The sequence below is a fragment of the Carcharhinus amblyrhynchos genome, chromosome 7 (assembly GCF_965287045.1).
Source record: "Carcharhinus amblyrhynchos chromosome 7, sCarAmb.v2.hapA, whole genome shotgun sequence".
NCBI lineage: Eukaryota > Metazoa > Chordata > Chondrichthyes > Carcharhiniformes > Carcharhinidae > Carcharhinus > Carcharhinus amblyrhynchos.
In genome coordinates, this window is record NC_137330.1 from 49,304,301 (window position 1) to 49,326,996 (window position 22,696).

The window sequence follows — 22,696 nt, forward strand, 5'->3', positions numbered from 1 at the left end:
GCACCAACCACAATCCCAACCAGGCCCTTTCCCTATAACCCTATGCATTACACTAGTTAGTCCCTCTGATACTAAGAAGCAATTTAGCTTGGCCAATTCACCTGCACGTTTTTGGACTATGGGAGGAAACCGGAGCACCTGGAGGAAACCCACACAGACATGAGGAGAATGTGCAAAATCCTCACAGACAGTGACCCAAGCCAGGAAATCAAACCAGGTCCCTGGCACTGTGAGGCAGCAGTGCTAACCACTGTACCACCATGCCACCCTTTGATTTACTGACTGTGTTAAATGTGGCTCCATCAATGAAAACCTTATTCCCAGATGCCTTCTAAGAAACAATGTTGTTCCACCAATAGTATTATGAGGTGTGTCATGATAAATAAACAAAAATATCACCTGTTTGTGATTCAAAGATCACAGGCCATTTTTTTTTTTCCAATTTGTACCTAGCATTTGTTTGGCAAGAACACACAATAATTTGTGCGATGCACTCTGCTGCTTCATTGGAAACAGGATGATAGAGTGTCACCCAAGTCTGTTTTACCCAATTCATTCTCATGAACTTTATAAACTCTTCTGAACAAAACTGCTGTCTTTTGTCAGACACAATTCTCTCTGGGAACCCATAAGCTGTATTTCAAGTATAAGGAGTCTTCGTCAGTGGCTTGTCTCAGTGAGAGGCTTTATTGAACGGAGTAGAAATGGCAGCCTACTATCACTTTTCTCATGGCAGAGTCACACCACTATGGCAATCTAGGTAGTACACTGAGTAAAACTGCATTTTCCAAACCTAAACATCCCCTTTTTAAGTTGAACAAAAAAACAAATATGCCCCTTTTTCTAGTAAGCAAAAACATGTATGCAGAATCCTGTATGACCGTTAGTTACCCAAGTTACCCACTATTCTCGCACGTTAACAACTGTTTGTTCTACTGATCAGTCATTGCAGTGTTGTCTAGTTGTGGTCCACTGGGGAGTTGGGGGAGGGTGAAGAGGGGGGTGCTCAGTAGTTTAGTTACCAGGGGTTAGAATTGGTTTTAATCCTATTTAACTTTTCCTGGAGAACTATTTTATTAACTACTGTTTGTTCTACTAGTCAGTCATTGCACATGCATTTCACACATAAGGGGAGATTTTCTGGCATCTCCATGGCATGTTTTTCATGGCAGAAGGTGGAACACTGTTTGCCGCGACATAATGTTCTGGTCCCGCTGCTGTCGGGGGGGTTCCTCATTTTTTAAACAATGGACCAAGTTCTAGATTCTCCCATAAGAAGAAATATCCTTTCCATGTCCACCCTGTCAAATCCCTTCAAGATCATATATGTTTCAATGAAGTTGCCTGTTACTCTTTTAAACTCCAGCAGATACAAATCTAGCCTGTCCATCCTTCCCTCATAAGACATCTTGTCCTTCCAAGACATTAGTTTAATAAACTTTTTCTGAACAACTGTCAATGCCTTTACAACTTCCCTTAAATACTATACACAGTATTCCAGTTGTGGTCCCACCAATGTCCTGCAACTGAAGCTTACCCTCCTTACTCTTGTATTTTATTGCCCTTGCAATATATGATAATAGTCTATTCACTTTGCTCATTAAGGTTGGAGACTTTGGATAATTTTGACTCAGTTACCAAGAAAAGTTTTCTCCAAGAAAAGTTAAATAGAGTTAAAACCAGTTCTAACTCCCGGGTAACAATACTACTGAGCACACCATGCCCACTCAATCCCCCCACCCCCAACCTCACCACCTCTTCCAACTCCCCAATGGACCCCAAGTAGACACACAGTCACCCAACTACCCCCACAATCCCTGGCCACACTCAAATCATCTGACTGCCATCCCACTGCACAACTACCCCTCACCTTCTGACTACCCGGGTAATTATAGGCTGGTGAGCTTGACATCAGTGGTAGGGAAGTTGTTAGAGAGGATTCTTAGAGATAGGATGTGTACGCATTTAGAACATAGCAATCTGATTAGTGACAGGCAACATGGCTTTGTAAAGGGGAGGTCGTGCCTTACAAATCTGGTAGAATTTTTTGTGGTGACAAAAACGATTGACGTAGGACGAGCCGTGGGTGTCGTCTGCATGGATTTCAGTAAGGCATTTGACAAAGTCCCTCGTGGCAGGTTGGTGAAAAAGGTTAAGGCTCATGGTATACAAGGACAGGTGGCTAGATGGGTTGAGAACTGGCTTGGCAACAGGAGACAGAGGCTAGCAGTAGAAGGGTCTTTTTCTAGCTGGAGGTCTGTGACTAGTGGTGTTCCGCAGGGCTCCGTACTGGGACCTCTGCTATTTGTGATACATACATATGATTTTGAAGAGGGAGTAACTGGTGTGATCAGCAAGTTTGCGGATGACATGAAGATGGCTGGACTTGCTGATAGTGATGAACAGTGTCAGACAATACAGCAGGATATAGATAGGCTGGTAAATTGGGCGGTGAAATGGCAGATAGAATCTAATCCAGATAAATGCAAGGTGATGCATTTCGGAAGAAATAATGTAGGGGGGAGTTATACAATAAATGGTAGAACCATTAAGAGTATAGAAACACAGAGGGACCTAGGTGTGCAAGTTCACAAGTCCTTGAAGGTGGCAGTACAGGTGGAGAAGGTGGTGAAAAAGGCATATGGTATGCTTGCCTTTATAGGAAGGGGTATAGAGTATAAAAGCTGATGTCTAATGTTGCAGTTGTATAGCACGTTGGTTAGACCACATTTGGAGTACTGCGTCCAGTTCTGGTCATCGCACTACCGGAAGGACGTGGAGGTCTTGGAGAGAGTGCAGTGGAGGTTTACCAGGATGCTGCCTGGTATGGAGGGTCTTAGCTACGTGGAGAGATTGGGAAAATTGGGGTTGTTCTCCCTGGAAAGACGGAGAATGAGGGAGAAGTAATAGAGGTGTATAAGATTATGAAGGGTATAGATAGAGTGAACATTGGGAAGCTTTTTCCCAGGTTGGATGTGAAACTCACGAGGGGTCACGGGCTTAAGGTGAGAGGGGCGAGGTGTAATTCAGATGTTAGTGGGAGGTTTTTCACACAGGGTTGTGAGGGCCTGGAATACACTGCCAAGTAGGGTGGTGGAGGCAGGCACGCTAGATTTGTTTAAGGCTTACCTAGATAGGCACATGAGCAGACTAGAGATGGAGGGATACAAAAGAATGTTCTAGTTAAGGATCAAAAGCCTCAAGATGTTCCTGAGAATCAATAGATTCCTATGGGCCATCCAACATATTTTATGGCTCACCTGTCTCTTACGTTGGAGCTACTGGGGATCTTCCGTGAATGTCTGTAAAGGTGGTTGTATGTTTATTGATGTCTCTTTTTTACATCCACAGGCGATTTGGTCAACCTTGTTGGCCAACAAGGGGCATACACGTGGTGGGTCGTGCGAGGGATGCTCTTGGATGTTGCTTCGAGAGTTGCCTAGTGCTTCACGTCGTTAGTGTACGCTTAAACTGGACCAATTGGTGGGCAACGCGACAGCTCAGTGACTATCACTGTTTGCTGTGCAGTTACAGGGACCCAGGTCAGATCTCCGACTTGGGTCGGTGTCTGTGGGAGTTTGCACATTCTCCCCGTGCTTGCGTGGGTTTTCTCCGGGTGCTCTGGTTTCCTCCCACACACCAAAAATGTGCTTTTAGGCTGATTGGTGTTAATAAATTGTCCCTAAATTGGAGCTCCCTTAATCTGGCGCACATATAATTCTCTAAATTTGTACCCCTTTATTGTGGAGTCCCTGAGACGTAGACAAAAGTTGTAGGTAGAAGCAGGATTGGAATGAGGCACTCACTGAGTGTTAAAATGGGTGGCATGGGCTTGTAGGGCCGAAGGGCCTGTTTCCTGTGCTGTGTTGTTCTTTGTTCTTTGTACCCGTGCAACTCACGTACCCTCATGACTCAACTGCCATTATGCCCCCAACTACTCCCCAAACACATCTACCCCACCCCTCAACAGCCTGTCTGACCTGACTACACCTGCCGACCCCACTACCACCCTTGATCTCTGATGACTCCACAACTACTTAATTACCATCCTGACAGTCCGACTATCCCTCGATTACAACCTGAACCCCTTACTAGCACCTTGATACACCAACCTGACTCCATGCCTAACCCCTTCTTCCTTCCCACTGCACCACAAACCCTCGGATCCACTTTACCTCCTCACCCACTTCCCTTGCATCCTACCCACTCATCTATTTATTTACATGCTTCCTTTCTCTCCATTGCTTGACTAAGTGGCTTTAGACTTGTCAGAATATGGCAGCCAGTGCCACAAAATGGAAGTGCGTCTTGGCTTCCTTGATGCTATTGCACTACAAAGGAAGGACACTTGGACAGGAATTCTGAATGTTTGAGGAAGCCTGGCTCGGAAGACTGCATGAGAAATGTGGACCTAAATCTACAGCAAAATATTAGCTGTGTTTCTGGAACTAGTTTTGCTTGATGGAATCATAAGCACGTGAACTTAGAGAACGATCGTGTTGGTGTGCTACCTTACCTTAAGGAATGGAGGATGAAGGATATGCCAGAATGCAGATAAGCCTCCTGTTGCAGCTATTAGAGAGGAATGAAATGATTTCTAATTCATTATAACATACAATTTAATGTGGATTTCTATAATGTGTTTTACATATTGACTTTCCAGAAACTAGGAAAATGCTTGTTCTCCAATAAGATTGATAACTTTCGACGAGTATTCAATGTCCCCAGTATCAATCCTTACACACTGAGTTGGTTAAGATTCCACTTTGCATTTTTAGAGAGTGAAGTTGAACTCCACCTCAAGAATGGATAATCATTGACTAAAGGATCCCAGCAATCAAAGTTCAAGGGAATTTGTGATATTTGAATGTTCAGTATCTGGATGCTGGTATCAATCCATATTAAACCAGTGTCACACTCAATTGTTATTAATATGCTTTATAGGAGGAATTTTCAATCTGTAGCTCCACCAATTACTTCTCTAAGGTTTGATTTACAGTTGCGGCAAGAACATATTTATTCACATTTCATTTTAACAAAAAAAGGCATAAAAATACTAAAATATTTTAACTTTCCAGGAGTTGGAATAGAGCCAAGACTATTTTTCAAGAGTATGGATAATCTCTGCTCTCTAATTCTTGAATTGTAGTTTTTTGCTTTAAATATGACTTCCTGTATCAAAGGCTTACCCACAACCTGTTCAATAAACCTAGACTGGGGATTCAACTTTCCTATGTATTGATTGGTTTGTTCCAGTAACTGCAAGACAACAAAGTACCTGAAGCATTAAAGTCAAATGTTGACGCTTTAATATAACGTACCTGAAAAAAAACCAGTGAAACAATTGATTAATGTTATTGTTATTGTCTGCTTCCTACACTTCCATGCTTGAAGTTTTTTTTCATTGTAAGGCTCAAGAAAGAAAGTACAGTAAGATAATGATTACAGCCAATCAATAGAGAGTACACTTGAGTTCAGAGACAATTTGACAATGTTTTTGCAGCACACCCTTATCAATTCTGAGTGTTTTTCTTTGTTCCTTTGGTTACATCCCTGCAAGAAACCCACCAATAATTTTAACAATGGAATCGCTATTACATGTGCAAAGTTAACCCTGAAAGAGAGGATGCAACAGGTGTGTTATGCATTCAGTTTTATTTGTGCATCAGCATCTCACCTTGTCTTCCTTCCTCCTTGCCAGATATGAGCTTAGAGTGATAGTTTGGAATACAGATGAGGTTATCTTGGAAGACGATGATTACTTCACTGGAGAGAAATCTAGTGACATTTTTGTCAAGGGGTATGTACAACTGTGTGACCTGTGTTGGTCGTGAAGTGCTTTCGTTTTCTAATTCCTCTTTGTTTGTTGCTTTTGTTGTTAACCAGTTATGAACTGCGTGTTATTATTTGGAACACTGATGACGTTGTTCTTGAAGATGATGCTTTCATGACAGGAGAGAAGATGTCAGACATCTATGTCAGGGGGTAATGATACCATTGCACGGCTCATTCCCCTCAATGCTGAGCAATCATTCATATCTCACCATACATTCCTGTAACATAGCCATTAGCAATTGCATTTAACTGCATTTCAAATCCACACCAAACATACTTTTGGTTGCTTTCAAAATTTGCTTAAAGTACAATGCAATATCCTGCATGAAGAAAAATTATGAAATAGCCCTTTTTTCATTCTTGTAACACCCAGCAACAATCCAAATAATTCTTGCTTTTGAGTTAGAAGTGGAATTCAGATTTGATGCAAAATCGACCCAAGAACATAAAATGTGAAAAAATGTCCACAAGAAACATTAGTTGGCTCATTAAAGCTGCAGATAACATTCGTGGATCTCTCCTATGTATTTAGACTTCTGAGAGTGATGAAAATCCGTGGGTAATTTTCTAAATTTCCTTAGAATTATAGAAGATTTTGGTATAGAAGAAGGCCATTAAGTTCACTATATTTGTCTCAGCACTGTTAGAATACTGTAAAACAAAGTCACTCTTTTTCTTTGTACCCATAGCTCCATATCATCCACTATTTTAAATATTTATCTTAAAAGATAAGGGGTCTCTCAACTACTTACAAAAATAAATACACAAAAGGATTATTTGCTACACAGAGACTGCATTTAATGATACATTATGCACATTAAATGTGAACTTTCAAACTGTTTCCCTGATTAAAGTACAAAATGAAATTGCTGGATGGTTTTTATTGTGTTGATACCTTACATTCATGCTGCAATAATCCTCTCAGTTAGATTCCTCTTGCTCTGTGTGGTGACAATTTTAAATTGATGACTTCATGTCATTAACCACATACCGTCCCCCTGCCGTGCCCCCATGCAAGCAAAGGAAATAGCCTTACCTGATCCTTTTTATTAAAACTATTCATAATTTAAAATAAATTCTCACTCCCATTAAATTTCCTGTAATCCAATAATCCCCAGCATTTCAAGTGTCTCCTCATAAAAAGAGCGGTTCGTTTCTGGTATTATGCTGGTGCTGTATATGGCCCAAGGTTACAATGTTGGCTCTCTAATGAGTTCTAAACTACACAGTAATCTAACTCTGGGCAGACTCTGTAGTTTGAGTTCCTCATTTATAAAACCTAAAATGTCATTGGCTTCAACAAGTTGCATTTGCAGTTCCACGTCTCTCCTCTGTGTTTATTCCATTCTTTGTTTTGCTTGCCAAAATGCATTACAGCATATTTTCCATTAAATTCCTCCATCATCAATCTGCCCATTCTACAAATTCTCATATGATAATTTTATGGTCCATTCCATTGTTTATGACACACACTAGTTTTGTGTCCTCATTAAATGTTAGTATTGTGCTCAATGAAGAAAAGGGGATCTAGTACTGAGCCCTGATGTACAATATTTCCAACCTTTCATCAGTCTTTCTGATTCCTGTCAGCTTTCTATTCATGTTATTACATTTACTCTTGTACTTTAATTTTTTATATTATAGGTTTCCTAAAATAGAATGTCTTTGTATATGCCGACTCACATCTGGAAATTAACATTGGAGAAGAATGATTAATTATTCTCAGTGTAGCCTTCCACAATTTTCAAATGTGGTTTAATTTCAAAATCTCTCCTCACTATATCTTTCAATTCACTATCTGACTTGTACAGCAAGCATCAACTTATATAGAAGATGCTGAATGAGCTGAGTATAAATTAATTTCAATTAGTGCTCCAATAGTATGCTTTATGTATTATTTTCTGGATCATTGAGTCTATAACTATAGAACTCCACAAGTCTAGATTGGCCTTCTGATTAATATCCTGCCCTTGATGGGCATTTGATTATATTTTGTCTCATGTTGGAAGATTGTTATCAGACATTTTCAATTGATACAGATCCCCTTGTAACTTAAGTGAAAATGCCTTCATTCATAATCATTTCGGAGATAAATTACAATGTACAAAAAAATGATGAATACAGCACTGGCATGAACAGACGTTGAAACTTAAAAGATTGGTACTTACCTAACTCAAACCAGTGGACTAGAGCACAAAAGCAGACTGCACATTACTTGAAAACCTATAGAAAAAATAAACTAGCAGCTTTAAAGATTGATGATTCAAGAGGGATGTTAGCTAATTTGATATAAACGCCAATCCATAAGTCTGGTTCATTTATATCAGTGGCAGCATCATTGCATTTCAGTGTTAGTCTGTTGGATTTTTACATACTAAGAATGTTAGTCTGAATGAAAAACATTCTTCTCCAGCATCTTCAGCCTGAAATATAAGCTTGGGTAATTTATTCCATGATTCAAATTGGATGAAATATATTTGCCCACTCTTATAGCAGAGGCATTAAACAATCACCAGGATATAATTTGCAGACTTCACACAAAACCAGTGCAAAGATTATAACTTGTCATGAATTTATATCTGAACTTACCTTTCTTATTGAAAATCAGTCATTAATTCAGTAATATGGTAAAGAAATATAAATTGAATGCAAAATATGACAAGACGTAACCTGAAAAAAACTACAAATATGATTGGTATGGTGTCGGTCACAACAACATTTTAATATGTATTATGATTTTTTTTTCCCAGAAAGCGAGTATAATTTGTTTTTCCTGGCATGTCTGTACATGTTCCCTGCATGACCAGTGCTTAAATTAGCCTTTGGTGAAATATGCAGGATCTTTATTCTTCATAAAGAGCATGCAACAAAGTGACGAAAATATTTGCTTGTGGGTGCATGAGGACCAAAATGTCTTAAAACTTTAAGTTGGGGTCATTAAATTTTACTGGAATCTCCTGGTTTGACTCATTGTAGCACCCGATAGTGCAATCCTGTCTCTAAACAGTCAGACTGATTTTAAAAAAGTATACATTCTCAATATAGGACAAATTTCATACAGCTCTCATAGATGGATTATAGCAGACAATCATCTATTTTAATTCCTTTGGATGTAACTTATTTCCCTCAAAATAAAAATGAGTATGTTGTAATTCATAAAGATAGCCAATAGCATACATGAAAAGAGAATTATTCTAGATAAAGCTTTATCAATATTTTAAATCACCATTACAAGATGATGAATTAAACCAACTAATAGTATTGGAGAAGATGAACATTGAATCTTTTTACATTATTTTCTTCTCTTCTTAAAGAGTTCAACTTCCTGCTGTCCCTACCTCCCTGAAAATCCACACTAGGCTTGGCAAGGGAGGTGGTAGGGGGGTGGGACCCAAAGCAGTAGGGAAGGGGATGTGGGACCCAAAGCAGTAGGGAAGGGGGAGTGCAACCCAAAGCAGTGGGGAGACAGAATCCAAAACAGTTGGGAGATAAAAGAGAAGGCTGAGAACAGCACAGAAGTTAAAGAGAGCATATTAAATAGTCAAGGCAGTGTCAGTAATCCTAGTACCAGACAGATCAGGCAAAAGCAAGACCAAGAGCAAGGGAAGTCCTGATTAAACTGCATTTATTTCAATGCAAGAGGCCTGATGGGCAAAGCAGATGAACTCGGGGCAAGGATGGGTAAATGGGATCAGGGTATTATAGCAATTACTGAAACATGGCTAAGCAAAGGACAGGACTGGCAGCTCAATGTTCCAGGGTATGGATGCTATAGGAAAGATAAAACAGGAGGTAAGAGAGAAGTGGGATTTGCACTTTTGATTAAGGAAAACATCACGGCAGTACTGAGATGGGATATATCCAAGGGTTTGCCCACTCAGATTATATATGGGTAGAAATGAGAAGGGGCAAATCATTTTGTTAGTGTACTATAGGCCCCCAAATAGTCAGCAGGAAATTGAGGAGCAAATATGTAAGGAGATTACAGATAGCTCCAAGAAAATTATTAAGGTGGTAATAATAGGGGATTTTAACATTCACAACATTGACTGGGACAGCCATCGTATTAGAGGCTTGGATGCAGAGAAATTTGTTGAGTGTATTCAGGATGAATTTCTCATTCATTATGAGGATGGCCCAACTAGAGAGGAAGCAAAACTTGACCTCCTTGTGGGAAATAATGAAGGGCAAGTGACAGAAGTGTTAGTGAGGAATCAGTTTGGGACCTGTGACCATAATTCCATTAGTTTTAAGATAGCTATGAAGAATGAAAGGGCTGGTCCAAAAGTTAAAATTCTAAATTGGGGCAAGGCCAATTTTGATGGTATCAGGCACGAACTTTCAACAGTTAATTGGAGGAGTCTGTGGGAATGCAAAGCAACATCTGATAAATGGGAGGCTTTCAAAAGTGTGTTTAACCAGGATTCAGTGTAAGCACATTCCTCTTAGAGTGAAGGAAAAGGCTGGTAGAAGTGGAGAACCCTGGATAACTTGGGATATTGAGGCCCTGGTAAAGAAGAAGAAGGAGGCAGATGACATGCATAGGCAGCTTTGGATCAAGTGGATCCTTGAAAAGTATAGAGGCTGTAGGAGTAGAGTTAAGAGAGAAATCAGGAGGGCAAAAAAGGGGACACAAGATTGTTTTCGCAGATAAGGCAAAGGGCAATCCAAAGAGCTTCTACAAATACAAGGAAAAAAGAGTAACAAGGGAGAGAGTAGGACCTCTTAAGGATCAAAAAGGTAATCTATATGCGTGCGGATCCACAAGGCTTGAGTGAGACCCTAATGAATATTTCTCATCAGTATTCACTGTTGAGAAAAGCATAGATGTTAGAGAACTTGGAGAAATAAATATGTCTTGAGGAGTGTGCATATAACAGAAAAGAGGTGCTAGGAATCTTAAAGTGCACCAAGGTGGATAAATCCCCAGGACCTGATGAAGTGTATCCCAGGACATTGTAGGAGGCTAGGGAGGAAATTGTGGGCACCTCAGCAGAGATGTTTGAATCACTGACAGCCACAGGTAAGGTGCCTGAAGATTGGAGGGTGGCAAATGTTGTGCCTTTGTTTAAGAAGGGCTGTAGGGAAAAGCCTGGGAACTACAGATTGGTGAGCCTCACATCTGTAGTAGGTAAGTTATTAGAAAGTATTTTGAGATACAGGATCTACAGGCAATTAGAGATGCATGGACTGATTAGGGACAGTCAGCATGGCTTTGTGAGTGGAAAATCATGTCTCACTCTCACAAATTTGATTGAGCTTTTTGAAGAGGTAACCAAGAATGTAGATGAAGGCAGTGCAGTTGATGTTATTTATGTGAACTTTAGCAAGGCCTCTGACAAGGTACCGCATGGTAGGTTGTTGCATAAGGTTAAATCTCACAGGGTCCAAGGTGAGATAGCCAAATGGATACAAAATTGGCTTGATGGCAGAAGACAGAGGGTTGTTTTTCAAATCGGAGACCTGTGACCAGTGGTGTGCCTCAGGGATCAGTGCTGTGTCCAGTGTTATTTGTCGTTTATGTTAATGATTTGGATGAGAATTTAGTAGGCGTAGTTAGTAAGTTTGCAGATGACACCAAGATTAGTGGCATAGCAGACAGTGAAGGTTATCTCGGATTGCAACGGGATCTTGATCAATTGGGCCAGTGGGCTGATGAGTGGCAGATGGAGTTTAATGTAGATAGATGCAAGTTGATGCATTTTGGTAGATCGAACCAAGGCAGCACTTACTCAATTAATGGTAGGGCACTGGGGAGAGTTAAAGAGCAAGGAAATCTGGTGGTACAGGTTCATATCTCCTTGAAAGTGGAGTCACAGGTGGACAGAATGATGAAGAAGGCATTCAGCATGCTTGGTTTCATTAGTCAGAACAGTGAATACAGGAGTTAGGACATCTTGTTGAAGTTGTACAAGACATAGGTAAAACCATGCTTGGAATACTGTGTACAGTTCTGGTAACCCTGTTATTAGAAAGGATATTATTAAACTAGGAAGAGTGCAGAAAAGATTTACAAGGATGCTACTGGGACTTGATGATTTGAATTATAAGGAGAGGCTGGATAGACTGGGACTTTTTTCTCTGGAGCGTAGTAGCTTAGGGATGATCTGATAGAGGTTTATAAAATAATGAGGGGCACAGATCAGCTGGAAAGTCAATATCTTTACCCGAATGTAAGGGGAATCTAAAACTAGAGGGTTTACATTTAAGGTGAGAGGGGGGAAATACAAAAAGGTCCAGTGGGGCAATTTTTTCACACACAGGATGGTGAGTGGATCAAGCTGCCACAGGTAGTAATTTTGGCTTTTAAAAAGTGTTCAGGCAGCTACATGGGTAAGATGGGTATAGAGGGATATGGGGCAAACGCAGGCAATTGGGACTAGCTTAGGAGTTAAAAAAAAAGGGTCGGCTTGGACAAATTGGGCCGAAGGGCTACAAATCTCGATGGCATTAAGACCATTCCCCTCCCATGTGGTGAGCCACTTTCAGATGTCTGCTGTCTCTGTATCATATCATTGGAGGTTAATGAGAATAGTCGAGGTGGTTCACCCTGAAATTTTCTCTTCCTCCTCACAGGGTTGCAGCTACTTTCCAGTTGGTAGCTCAGCTAAGGTCAGAAGCCTATCAAGTATGAATAACAGGTACAAACCTGCGTGCTACTACACTGTGGCATATCACTTTATTGTAGGGCCATCTCACCATCATAATAAATTTGCATTTTTCCTTGCTTTGATTCCTCTTTGAAACCTTCCCTATATCATTGGATGATTCTCCATCAGGCCTTTGCCTGAACATTTTAGAAATAATAATATGTTTTCAGAAGGCACAATAGCTTGCTGCTAATGGCATTTCTTTAAATTTATTATCATGGCCTGTTACTTGGGCTGAATAGATGGCATTTCCAGAGCAGTGGTTCTCAAACATTTTGGTTGAAGTACCCCTTTTCAAATGGATTAGTAATTATGGGACCCCAAAGTAAATTTAATATCATATTACTCGTACTATGAAAGTGTTGCATGAAAAATATATTTTCCAAATGCTTTTAAGAAATCAGGCATTTACTTTGTACATCAGCAAGATGAATGTGCCGCACTGCAAAGTCTGCCTATCCTTTGCAAGAGCCCAGGAAAAGCAGAACACAGAGAAAGCCTCAGGGGAAAAGCAAGAGGAAGTCACGTCACAGTGAGACCAGAAACTTGTGAAAAGCAGAGAATGGAGAAAGAGGGAGTATGCGGAGTGTAGGAACTTGCAGAGGGAGGGAGCTTGAAGAAAGCAGGGACAAAGAGAGAGAAGGAGAATGGGGGACCAGGAGCACAGAATGTGCTTTAGTGGAGCAGGAGTGAATTTGGAATATAGGGGAATCAGAACAGGTCTCTATCCACATCTCACTCATTTAATGGCAGCAGTATCCTGGCCAGTTGTCCATGTTGCCCATTCTGTGGGTGAGCCTGGGTCAAACCCCAGAAATGCTTCATGGAGCCCCATTTGAAAATCTCTGTCTTCGAGCAAAGTAAGCAATGTTTTTCAATTCATTCACATGAATAACACCTTCCAACTGGACAAAGAATTCAGAACATCCCAATCATGGAAACCAGTCAATTTCTCTATCAGCTATGGGAATATTTATATAGAGAGATAGTCCTGTAGAAAGAAAAAAAAACATGGAACCAAAGAGATTTGTTTTTTGCTAATTGTACTCCATAGGTTCATGTTAATTTATAAGATGAAAAGAGAGCTAGCAAAATTGGAGAAATTCTAATGCTTTTGTGTTTGTTTTCACTGTTGCTGTCATATAAACATGTTTAATGCCTAACTGGATAACATGTTTAGGTAATGAAAATTGCCATGTTGCTTGCAACCAGCTATAGTCATGCATGATTATTTGCAATACATTACCTAACAGTACCATCTGCAAAGAGGGGAGGTTGAGTTAGTTCAACTTATAATCAGTTAAAAGGCAATATTCCATACATTTACATTTTTTTAATTGCCTTATTTTGAACATCCATTTACAGGGATCCCAACTGTAAACGTTTTCTAGTACATTCACCAATATTTTATGAACTAATGGGATCGTATCATGCAGTAAGCTGATTGATTGCAGCAAAATCCTTTTGTGAAGCATTTATAGAGACCCTCACAGGCTGGTGGGGACAAACCATGAAAGCACCATAGGTTTCAGTTGTTGTGCAACTTTGATATGGATTGAGATGTGGAACAGATCAGTGCTACCAATAATTAACTTTAAAGTATATAAAAACAGCACAGGGTATTTTATATTTGGTTAAAATGAACTAATTTTATTTCATTGAATGAATATTCTCGAAGGGAGAATGTCTTTAATTGTACCAACATTGGTTTTGGAAGTTGTTGATACTCCTGATGGTAGTATCGTTTGCTTGGCTCCTTGTTGGAACAAAAGATAATCTTAAAAAGATAATTTTGTTGGAAACCAGCTAGCTATTTCAAACTGCTCCAACAGCAACATAAATGAATCGAGCATGACAACGCGTTAGGATTAGTACTCAAAGGGTTAAATGAAGTGAAGTCCACAGAATATTTCCTTTTTAATGTTATTTTCTCTTTCCATTAAAGGAGCACATTGGTCGATCAATCGTTTTTTTCTTAGAATCCCAGGAATATTATCTTTTGGCATGGGCTACGTTAAACAATGATTATATTCTCTGAGTTTATATCCTTAACTCTAAAAGCAGCTTCACTGTGTTGAGAGGTATGTTCTTTGAGCTTGTGAATCTTTTCATGCAGAAAGACACCGGCTGACTGATTTTATACCAGGGCAAATTTTCCGACCCACATCAAGTTCACCTTCAAATTCATAATCCTCATTGGACAAGTCAGTATCTAACCGGAATCACATTATGGCTGTTGCTAATAGCTGGAAAAAGAGCCAGGAAAACTCTTTCCTGGTTAATTTTTAAATAATTACATCGTACACACCATAAAATGAAGTTTGTCGTCTTCCACAGAAAATATACCTCAAAACACAGTTGCTGTAATAGTGGTGTTAGATGTTGCAGTTAGGTATTAAGTTGACTTTGCTTGGAGGTGAAATGCTTGCTGCATGTTTTTTGGGGAATGCATGACTGATGAAAATGTATATCATTGTTGACATACAAGGCTGATAAAGTGACCTAATCCTTTCCAAAAACTCATAATGACAGCATCATAAAACTCCTGATCATTATCTTTCAGCCATTTTTTTCACTCAGTCATCATGATGTTCTTGAATTGTCAAGATGGTCATCACATTCACTTTTGGGATAGAAGTAGAGCTGGAGAATATTTTCCATAAGCAATAACTATTGAGTTCTCAAAAGGGCCTAAACATCAAGATTGGATTGTAGACAAGGTCATTGCAGTGAAATCTTTATTTCAGTTCATGACTTTGAGATCTTACACAGATGTGGAAAGTCAACTTTACAACAGAGATAAATTCTCAGTATTACTAAAGAGAATGCTAGACGTAGGTTTTACTATAGAATCTCTCAGACTTTCACTGCAGAGAAGGACGAGAGCACCAGGTGCTTGGGAATACCTTCACGTCCAAATTCCCCTCCAAGTCACATTTGTTTCCTGAAGATATATATTGCTGTTTTTTCATCATTATTGAGCAAAAATCCCAGAAACTCCTTTCTAATGGCACTGGGGATTGCTTTCACCACACAGACTGTAATAGATCAAAATCACCACCCCTCCTCAATGGCAAGTAGAGGCAGGCAATAAATGCTGGCCTGGGCAGTAACACCTGTTTCTCTGGAATAATTTTTGCAACAATTAAATATAGATTTTTCAGTTTGTGCATTTTACGATAAATTATTGCTAATGATCCCAAGCCACAATTGGTGTTGATAAGTTAGTTGGCTGTAAGGATCAATTTTCCACATCCACATCACATTTTTTTAATATCTCAGAAGTTATCTGGGACTGACAAGCTTGCTGAAAGATGCTTCCTATCTGGCAATAAAAAATGTGACTTCTGTGGGTAAAATCATTACATCTTCTGTTTTACTTTGAAAAATCAGCAAGCAATTAAAAAAGAACTCCCACTGTAGGTGATGACATTGCAAAGAACCTTAGGATTCAAATCCAACAAGACATTGTTTTCTTTTCACTTTTCACCAGAGGCCTCCGAGGAGCACAAAGTACAAATAATGGAAGCAACTCGATTAGCAGGCAATGCAATCATTTACAGAGTGCAGTGATGCTAGTGATGGTATAAACAACCTCACTGCAATGTTGGTTCATATATCTTACTAAAGTTGATGTCAGCTGACAGTATCACTGCAGTTGTTGATATATTCTACAGTCTATTTTTGTGCACATTGAGAGTCATCTATGAAACTGCTTGATGGTGTATTCATGAGGAATAAGGTTAAATGGGCTGAAAGGCTAGAAATAGGTTTTGCTATAGCACCTCTCAGACCTCCACTACATTAGCAACAGATGCACAGGACCATCATTATATCCAATTTTCCTACCAAGTCATATGACTTTATCAAAACCTAATTTGCAATCATCACAGCACATTTTTAAAAATCTCCTCATCCACCATTCAGGGCAGATAAATATTGCTATGTATAGCCATGTGGAAAATGTGAATAATTTCCTCCAATTTGGACCCAGGCACAATTTGCATCATTCTTTCAAATCAACAGTGAAAATGCAAAATCTCCAGAAGGAAAATTGCAGACATTTTGTTTTGGCTCAGGGAGCAATTACTTAAATCATTTGCCTGCTTTCATGTGTTTTGATTGTTTGGGTGTTTCTTGTAGCTGGCTGAAAGGGCAGCAGGAGGACAAGCAGGACACTGATGTACATTATCACTCACTGACTGGCGAAGGCAATTTCAACTGGCGGTTTATTTTCCCCTTTGATTACTTGATGGCTGAGGAGAAAATTGTCATCTCCAAGAAGGAGTCCATGTTTTCTTGGGATGAGACCGAGTACAAGATCCCAGCTCGTCTAACGCTGCAAGTGTGGGATGCTGACCACTTTTCAGCTGATGATTTCCTTGGTATGCTTTAATCTTCTTTCTTTGTGCCACTCTACTGAGACATTAAATCCAGGACTTGCTATGGGTAGCTAGTCTGAATGTATATTTATCATTAAGAATGCTTATTCTCCTGTGAAATGGTTCTATCTACAGAACGAGGGGAAATAATCCCTTAGCCTCCTGCCCTGATAGATTGACACCAATAATATCCACCTATAATTGATCAGGATACATCAAACATTAGATACATATTCCATCCTCCATCCTCTGTAACTTAGCCCACGTAAAACTTTGTTTCCTGTACCCTATTCTGCACCAAATCTAATCGCATGTCACTATCCTCCTTGATCTACATCGACTCCTGGTCCTCCAATGCCTCCAAGTTAAAATTCTCATCTTTGTGTTTAAATCCCTTCAGGGTTTTGCCCCTCCCAAACTCTGTAAATTGTTCTAGCCTTATTAATCCTCCTGAATTCTCTACTCCATCACTCTCTTTGATTCACCAGTGTCAGCCTTTCCATCATCTTTTTCCTCTTTAAAATCCTTTTGGGGAAAAAACACACTCCTTAACCAAGCTTTTGTTCATCCCTTCTAATATGTCCTCGACTCAGTATCACATTTTTTTATATGACTCTCTTTCAAGTAATTTGGGACAGTTTTCTTATGTTAAATTCACTCGTTGGATCATAAAAATCAACCTTTCTTCAGATTTTTCTATACATTGAGTCTGGTTTGATTCAAATTCCACACAGACAGTCAGTCACCCAAGACCAGAACAGAACCCAGGTCCCTGGTGCTGTGAGACAACAGTGCTAACCACTGTACTGCCCTCATGTTGCTTGTAATCAATAGTACTGCAGTTGTGTGACAGTCGCTGCTTAGCTCGTTTAATTAAATTCAATGTTCTTGATGAGTTGGTGCTTAACTTATGTGACTCAATGGCAACAGAAAAATCTTCACCCTAGGAATTTGTTCAAAGTTGATACTAGAAACCTGGTACTGTTCTACACAAAGGCACCTAATTGTCTAAATTCATTCAACAATGTTAATGACATAATTTAAAAAGAGGCATTTCTTTAGCGAGGCAGTTTTCCTTAACCCAGTTGTTAATTCTTCCATTGTTCATTTTCCTGGCAGGTGCGATTGAATTGGATCTGAACAGATTCACACGTGGAGCAAAAACAGCCAAGCTATGCACAATTGAAATGGCTACAGACGAAGCTGCTTTTCCCACAGTCTCTATTTTTAAACAGAAGAGGGTGAAAGGCTGGTGGCCATTTGTGGCAAGAAATGAAAATGATGAAATGGAGCTTACAGTAAGAAATTTACTCATTTCAAAGTTCTAAATAGAGTTTGTCTCTTATTTTAAAAAAAAGGCCACATTGACGCTAAAGAATCCGATTTGTCTAAAACGTATAAAATACACACTCTCAATATATTTTCTATTACCAGTGGAAGCCTGGTAAAAAGGAAGGAAATAACATTTCATTCTAACAGTATTAGTTTACAAACTGGAGTCTCCTTTAGCAATCATGTTGTTTCATCATTGATAACAGTGACCTGTTTGCTGTGCCCTTAATACATTGTTAATGAAGGTACCTGTCTTTTCTACTATCCAAACCCACAGCACCATCTTTGCTCTATTGAATACCTAAAGGTGCTTCCAGTCATGTTATCCTAAAGAGGATTCCTTACATTTTGTTCAAATAAAAAAAGTAAAAAATGCTGCAGATGCTAGAAATTTGAAACAAGGGAAAATGCTGGTAATACTCAGCAGATTACCTGAGGAGAGATTTGATAATGCAATAAATGGGGAGTCCCATCCTTCCCCAACAAACCCAAGCTGCTGAAGCTTGGACACCTATTAAGATTTATATCAGACAAACTTTACCAAAATGAAGGTTGGGAATGAGTTGCTCACAACGAACAGTCAAATATTTCATTCGGGTAGCTGAAACAAAAATGTTCAGGCTGGATTTAGTGGTCAGTGGAAAACAAACCAGTGCTCGATATAGACCTCAAAGAAAGGTGATCTCTGCAGCATGGAGTTCCCCTTTCCATCAGTCTCCACCTGATAGAATGTCAGAATGTCATCAAACAGGGTAAGTAGCCAATTACAATAAAGTATTACAGCAAACCAGTAAACAAAAATCTCTGAATCCCTTCACTTCTAATTTTAGTGAAATAAGGATTGGTTTAAACATGATAGGAGCTAAAATATAATAAAGACATTTTAAATATATATATTTTTAATACTTGTGGCTGAACTTGCACAGCAATGGAGAGGGTCTCTGGCTTCTCCAAAATGGTGCCAGAGGCCTGATTCCAGAAGTCCTGATTCCAGAAGTCCTGCCCCCATGCCCAGCACCCACCATTTGTGCTGGGGGGAGGGAAAGAGGAAATGGGAGCAGGTTATACTTTGCATATCCATTGTTCATGGAGGCAGCTGCACATGTTAAAGTGCAGCTTCCCTCAGAGCCAATTATCATCAGTGGGAACATCCACAACCTATGCACTCTAGGCCTATCAGGAGAAAGTCTAAAGTTAGGTAAAAAAAAATAATCTTTTTTATGGGTCCAAGGACACCTGTGGGAGAGGTGAGGTGTCCTTTGGGAGATGTCGAGTGTCCATTGGGATTGCTAAAATTAGACTTGAATCTGTGTAAAAAGTGAATAAACTCATTGGAACTATCAAGCTGTCAAAGAACTGTCGAGGGAGCTGTCAAAGCTCATTTGAACTGTCAATTTATCAAAGCATTTAAAACTCCTTTATTTAAATTGACAAAAAAAGCAATGCTTGCTATTTTATTCTGTCTGTTGACATAAGTCTAAGGGATATCCCAATAGATTTTGTGCTGCATGACTGATTTCACAACCTATATGTATCACAGTTACGTGCCTGTCAGTTCAGTTTAATTGACAGCTCCAAATGTTTATAAAGTTTTTAATCTTAGGATATGACTAAAATGTGTTTTTATAAGAGATGAATTGCTTGAAGGGATTTAAATGTTTTTATCAACGATATTCTTAAGTGAATTAATCAATAGACACTTAGAACTTTATTTGATTTCCTCTCATCATGCATCCTGAGGTCTGCCATAGTGGATGGATGGTATAAAGGCAAAAGGTGGTGGGTGGAGGGCATAGGTTGGCATGAATTGCCACTGTCAGGATTAAGGGTTGGTAGAGAGGCATAGAATGGGCAATATGAGGGGCCAATGAGTGGTGGTGGATGCATAGGTGGCATGGATCGGCGTGAATGGAGCATGGGGTGTGTGTGGTGGTGGAAGAGGGTGAGGGTCAGAGTTTTTTTGCAGCTGCTATAAAGTGCTGGATCATGGAGGCTGACCTTTCACCCAGCTTGCCTCCACACTCATACGTGTTGTGGTTGGTGGTGGTAAAAATTGTGACATGGTCTCCACAATTACAATGTAACAACTACCAAGTCACTGCTTCATTATATTGGACACAGTGCACCCAAGAAAGAATGAGAAACAGAAAAGAAAATCCTAATTTCAAAAGATAAGAATACACCTAATAAATTACGACAAACTTGAACAGTCTCTTTACTTTGCCTGATATTAAGTTTCGTATCCAGACAAGAGGACACCTGTTTAACTGAATATCAGCACTCCTCTGCACTATGAAACATGGCTGAATTCCTCAGGTCAAGTGTTTCCACTGTAAACATGGTATTGCCAGCACCTGGAATTAACTCTCACAAAGTGACCTTCACTTCATACTTGGCGAAAGAACCATTCACCATTCACCAGCTGTATTCTTTTTTTCAGGGTAAAGTGGAGGCTGAGTTACACTTGTTGACAGCAGAAGAAGCTGAGAAGAGTCCTGCGGGTCTCGCTCGCAATGAGCCAGAGCCATTGGAGAAGCCAAAGTAAGTGCATCTCCATTTGAATTACAGTTTATGTCTCAGTAATGTCGCTATGTATTTACTGAGTCATTTGAGGAATATGCCAAAAATACAACTTTTTTCTGATAGCATTTGGGAGTACCAAGTCAGAATCTTTGCAGACACAAGTATTTATTAAAAAAGGGTTCTGGTTTAAATTTCCTGATGTTTTATTACTTTATGCTCAGTTTATAAAAGTTGGATAAAGCATGATTAAAAAGCATACTGAAAATTTTCTATTCCTTTCAAAAGAACTTCAACATCTATAAGGTATAATGTTGCTGTTCAAATTAGCCACTGAAGTCATTTTACTGTTGGGTTTAAATGGTTAATATTCTGAGGCAGATGGCTAACAGGTAGTCAACAAGATATTTATAAACCAGCAGCAGTCATAAAGGAATAGGTTGACTTGCAATGCCTGTTGATGATCTCGCCTCTGTGTGTAATACACCTTTAAACTAGGTTCTTGACCTTCTAATTCCTCCAACAACCAAATGTCTCCAGTTTTATTTAAATTAAATTTATTTGCGATTTATAGTAATGATTTGGATGCAGGGACCAAATTTGTAGGCAAGCAAGTTGTGAAGAGGATACAAAGAGTCTGAAAAGATGGTTAGATGGGTTGAGTGGACAAGAATTTGGCAGATGTCTTATGAGGGAAAATGTGAAGTTGTCTGTTTCAGCAGGAAGAATAAAGAGACAGAATATTGGCCCCAATCTTCCGAAGTCCTGAACCATGAAATCTGTAATTAAGTTTGTGTTCACGTTGGGACCCTACAGAAATGCTGACATAGGCACAGACATTGCAATTGTCTGGGAAATTTAAACTTGCGATGGACAGATTTACATTGATGGGACCTTCCATGAAAGGGACATAGACTTAGGCCAGATACTTACCAGGAAACTTAACCTGGAAATGTTAAACTCATTAATATGTGGTTTAACACAGATATTAGCCAGCATTTCTGAATTGAGTACCATAATCAGCCCATCTAATCACTTGTCCAACCCAAACCCAACTCTCTTTCCCACCACTTTCCCCAACCTAACTCCCAGCCCAGACCACACCCCAGACCTAACTGCCTACTCACTCACCCATTCACCCACTCACTCACCCCTTTCACCCCTTCCCACTCATTCACTCATCCATTCATCCCCTTCACCCACTTATTCACTCACTCACTTGCATTCATTCATTAAAATAATTGTGACCATTAAAAACTTAACCAAATATGACAGCTCTAAAAAAAAAGGGCATAGCCTCTCCTTCCTATGATTCTCCTGTGCTTACTGGATTTACCCCAGAGACTATACTGATCGATTTCTGCCTCAGCCAGGATCAGAAGTCCCAGCTGGAAGTGGGCAATTCTGTGGATGCATAGGAAACTTTATGGGCAGCAGCAATGATTGAAAGATCTGGATCATCATTTGAAATGAGAGACTTAGCAAAATGCTCCAATATAGAGTGACCTGGGTGTCTTTATACATGAATCACAAAACATCAGCATGTAGATACAGCAAAATGTGAGAAGGCAAATGAAATGCTGGCCTTTATGACAAGTAGAATGGAGTACAAAAGCAGGAAATTCTTGATACAACTGTACAGAGCATACGTGAGACCACACCTGGAGTCCTGTGTAAAATTTCAGTTACCTTAGTTAAGGAGGAATATATTTACATTCAAAGCAGTTTAGATCAGGTTTCCATCTGGCCCAGGAACGCGAGTTTCCTTTGGGTCCCACAGGGATACCTGTTGCTTTCCCAGAACTTGATCACGTTCCATTGTCTGACTACCTGGGACATTTCCTGTCACTGTCTCCTGCCATATTCACCAACTCTCACCGAATATCAATGACACCAGGTTCAGGTAGAAAGTGGACCTGATATGTAGATGGTGGCCAAGAGCGGGGGTCTAATGTAACCAAACTGGAAATCACCTGG

The 22,696-nt window shown here is 39.7% G+C and overlaps 1 protein-coding gene across 4 annotated transcripts in view; it reads left to right on the forward strand.

Annotated features, from left to right (window-relative positions):
- The window catches only part of otofa (otoferlin a), a 335,468-nt gene that overhangs the window by 307,295 nt on the left and 5,477 nt on the right, over nt 1-22,696 (forward strand). For all 4 annotated transcript variants that reach the window (XM_080193269.1, XM_080193267.1, XM_080193268.1 and 1 more), the window contains 4 exons: nt 5,702-5,800; nt 16,629-16,870; nt 17,987-18,165; nt 20,640-20,740. In XM_080193269.1, coding sequence (XP_080049395.1) covers nt 5,702-5,800; nt 16,629-16,870; nt 17,987-18,165; nt 20,640-20,740 — 621 coding nt within the window. The remainder of the gene's footprint in view (nt 1-5,701; nt 5,801-16,628; nt 16,871-17,986; nt 18,166-20,639; nt 20,741-22,696) is intronic.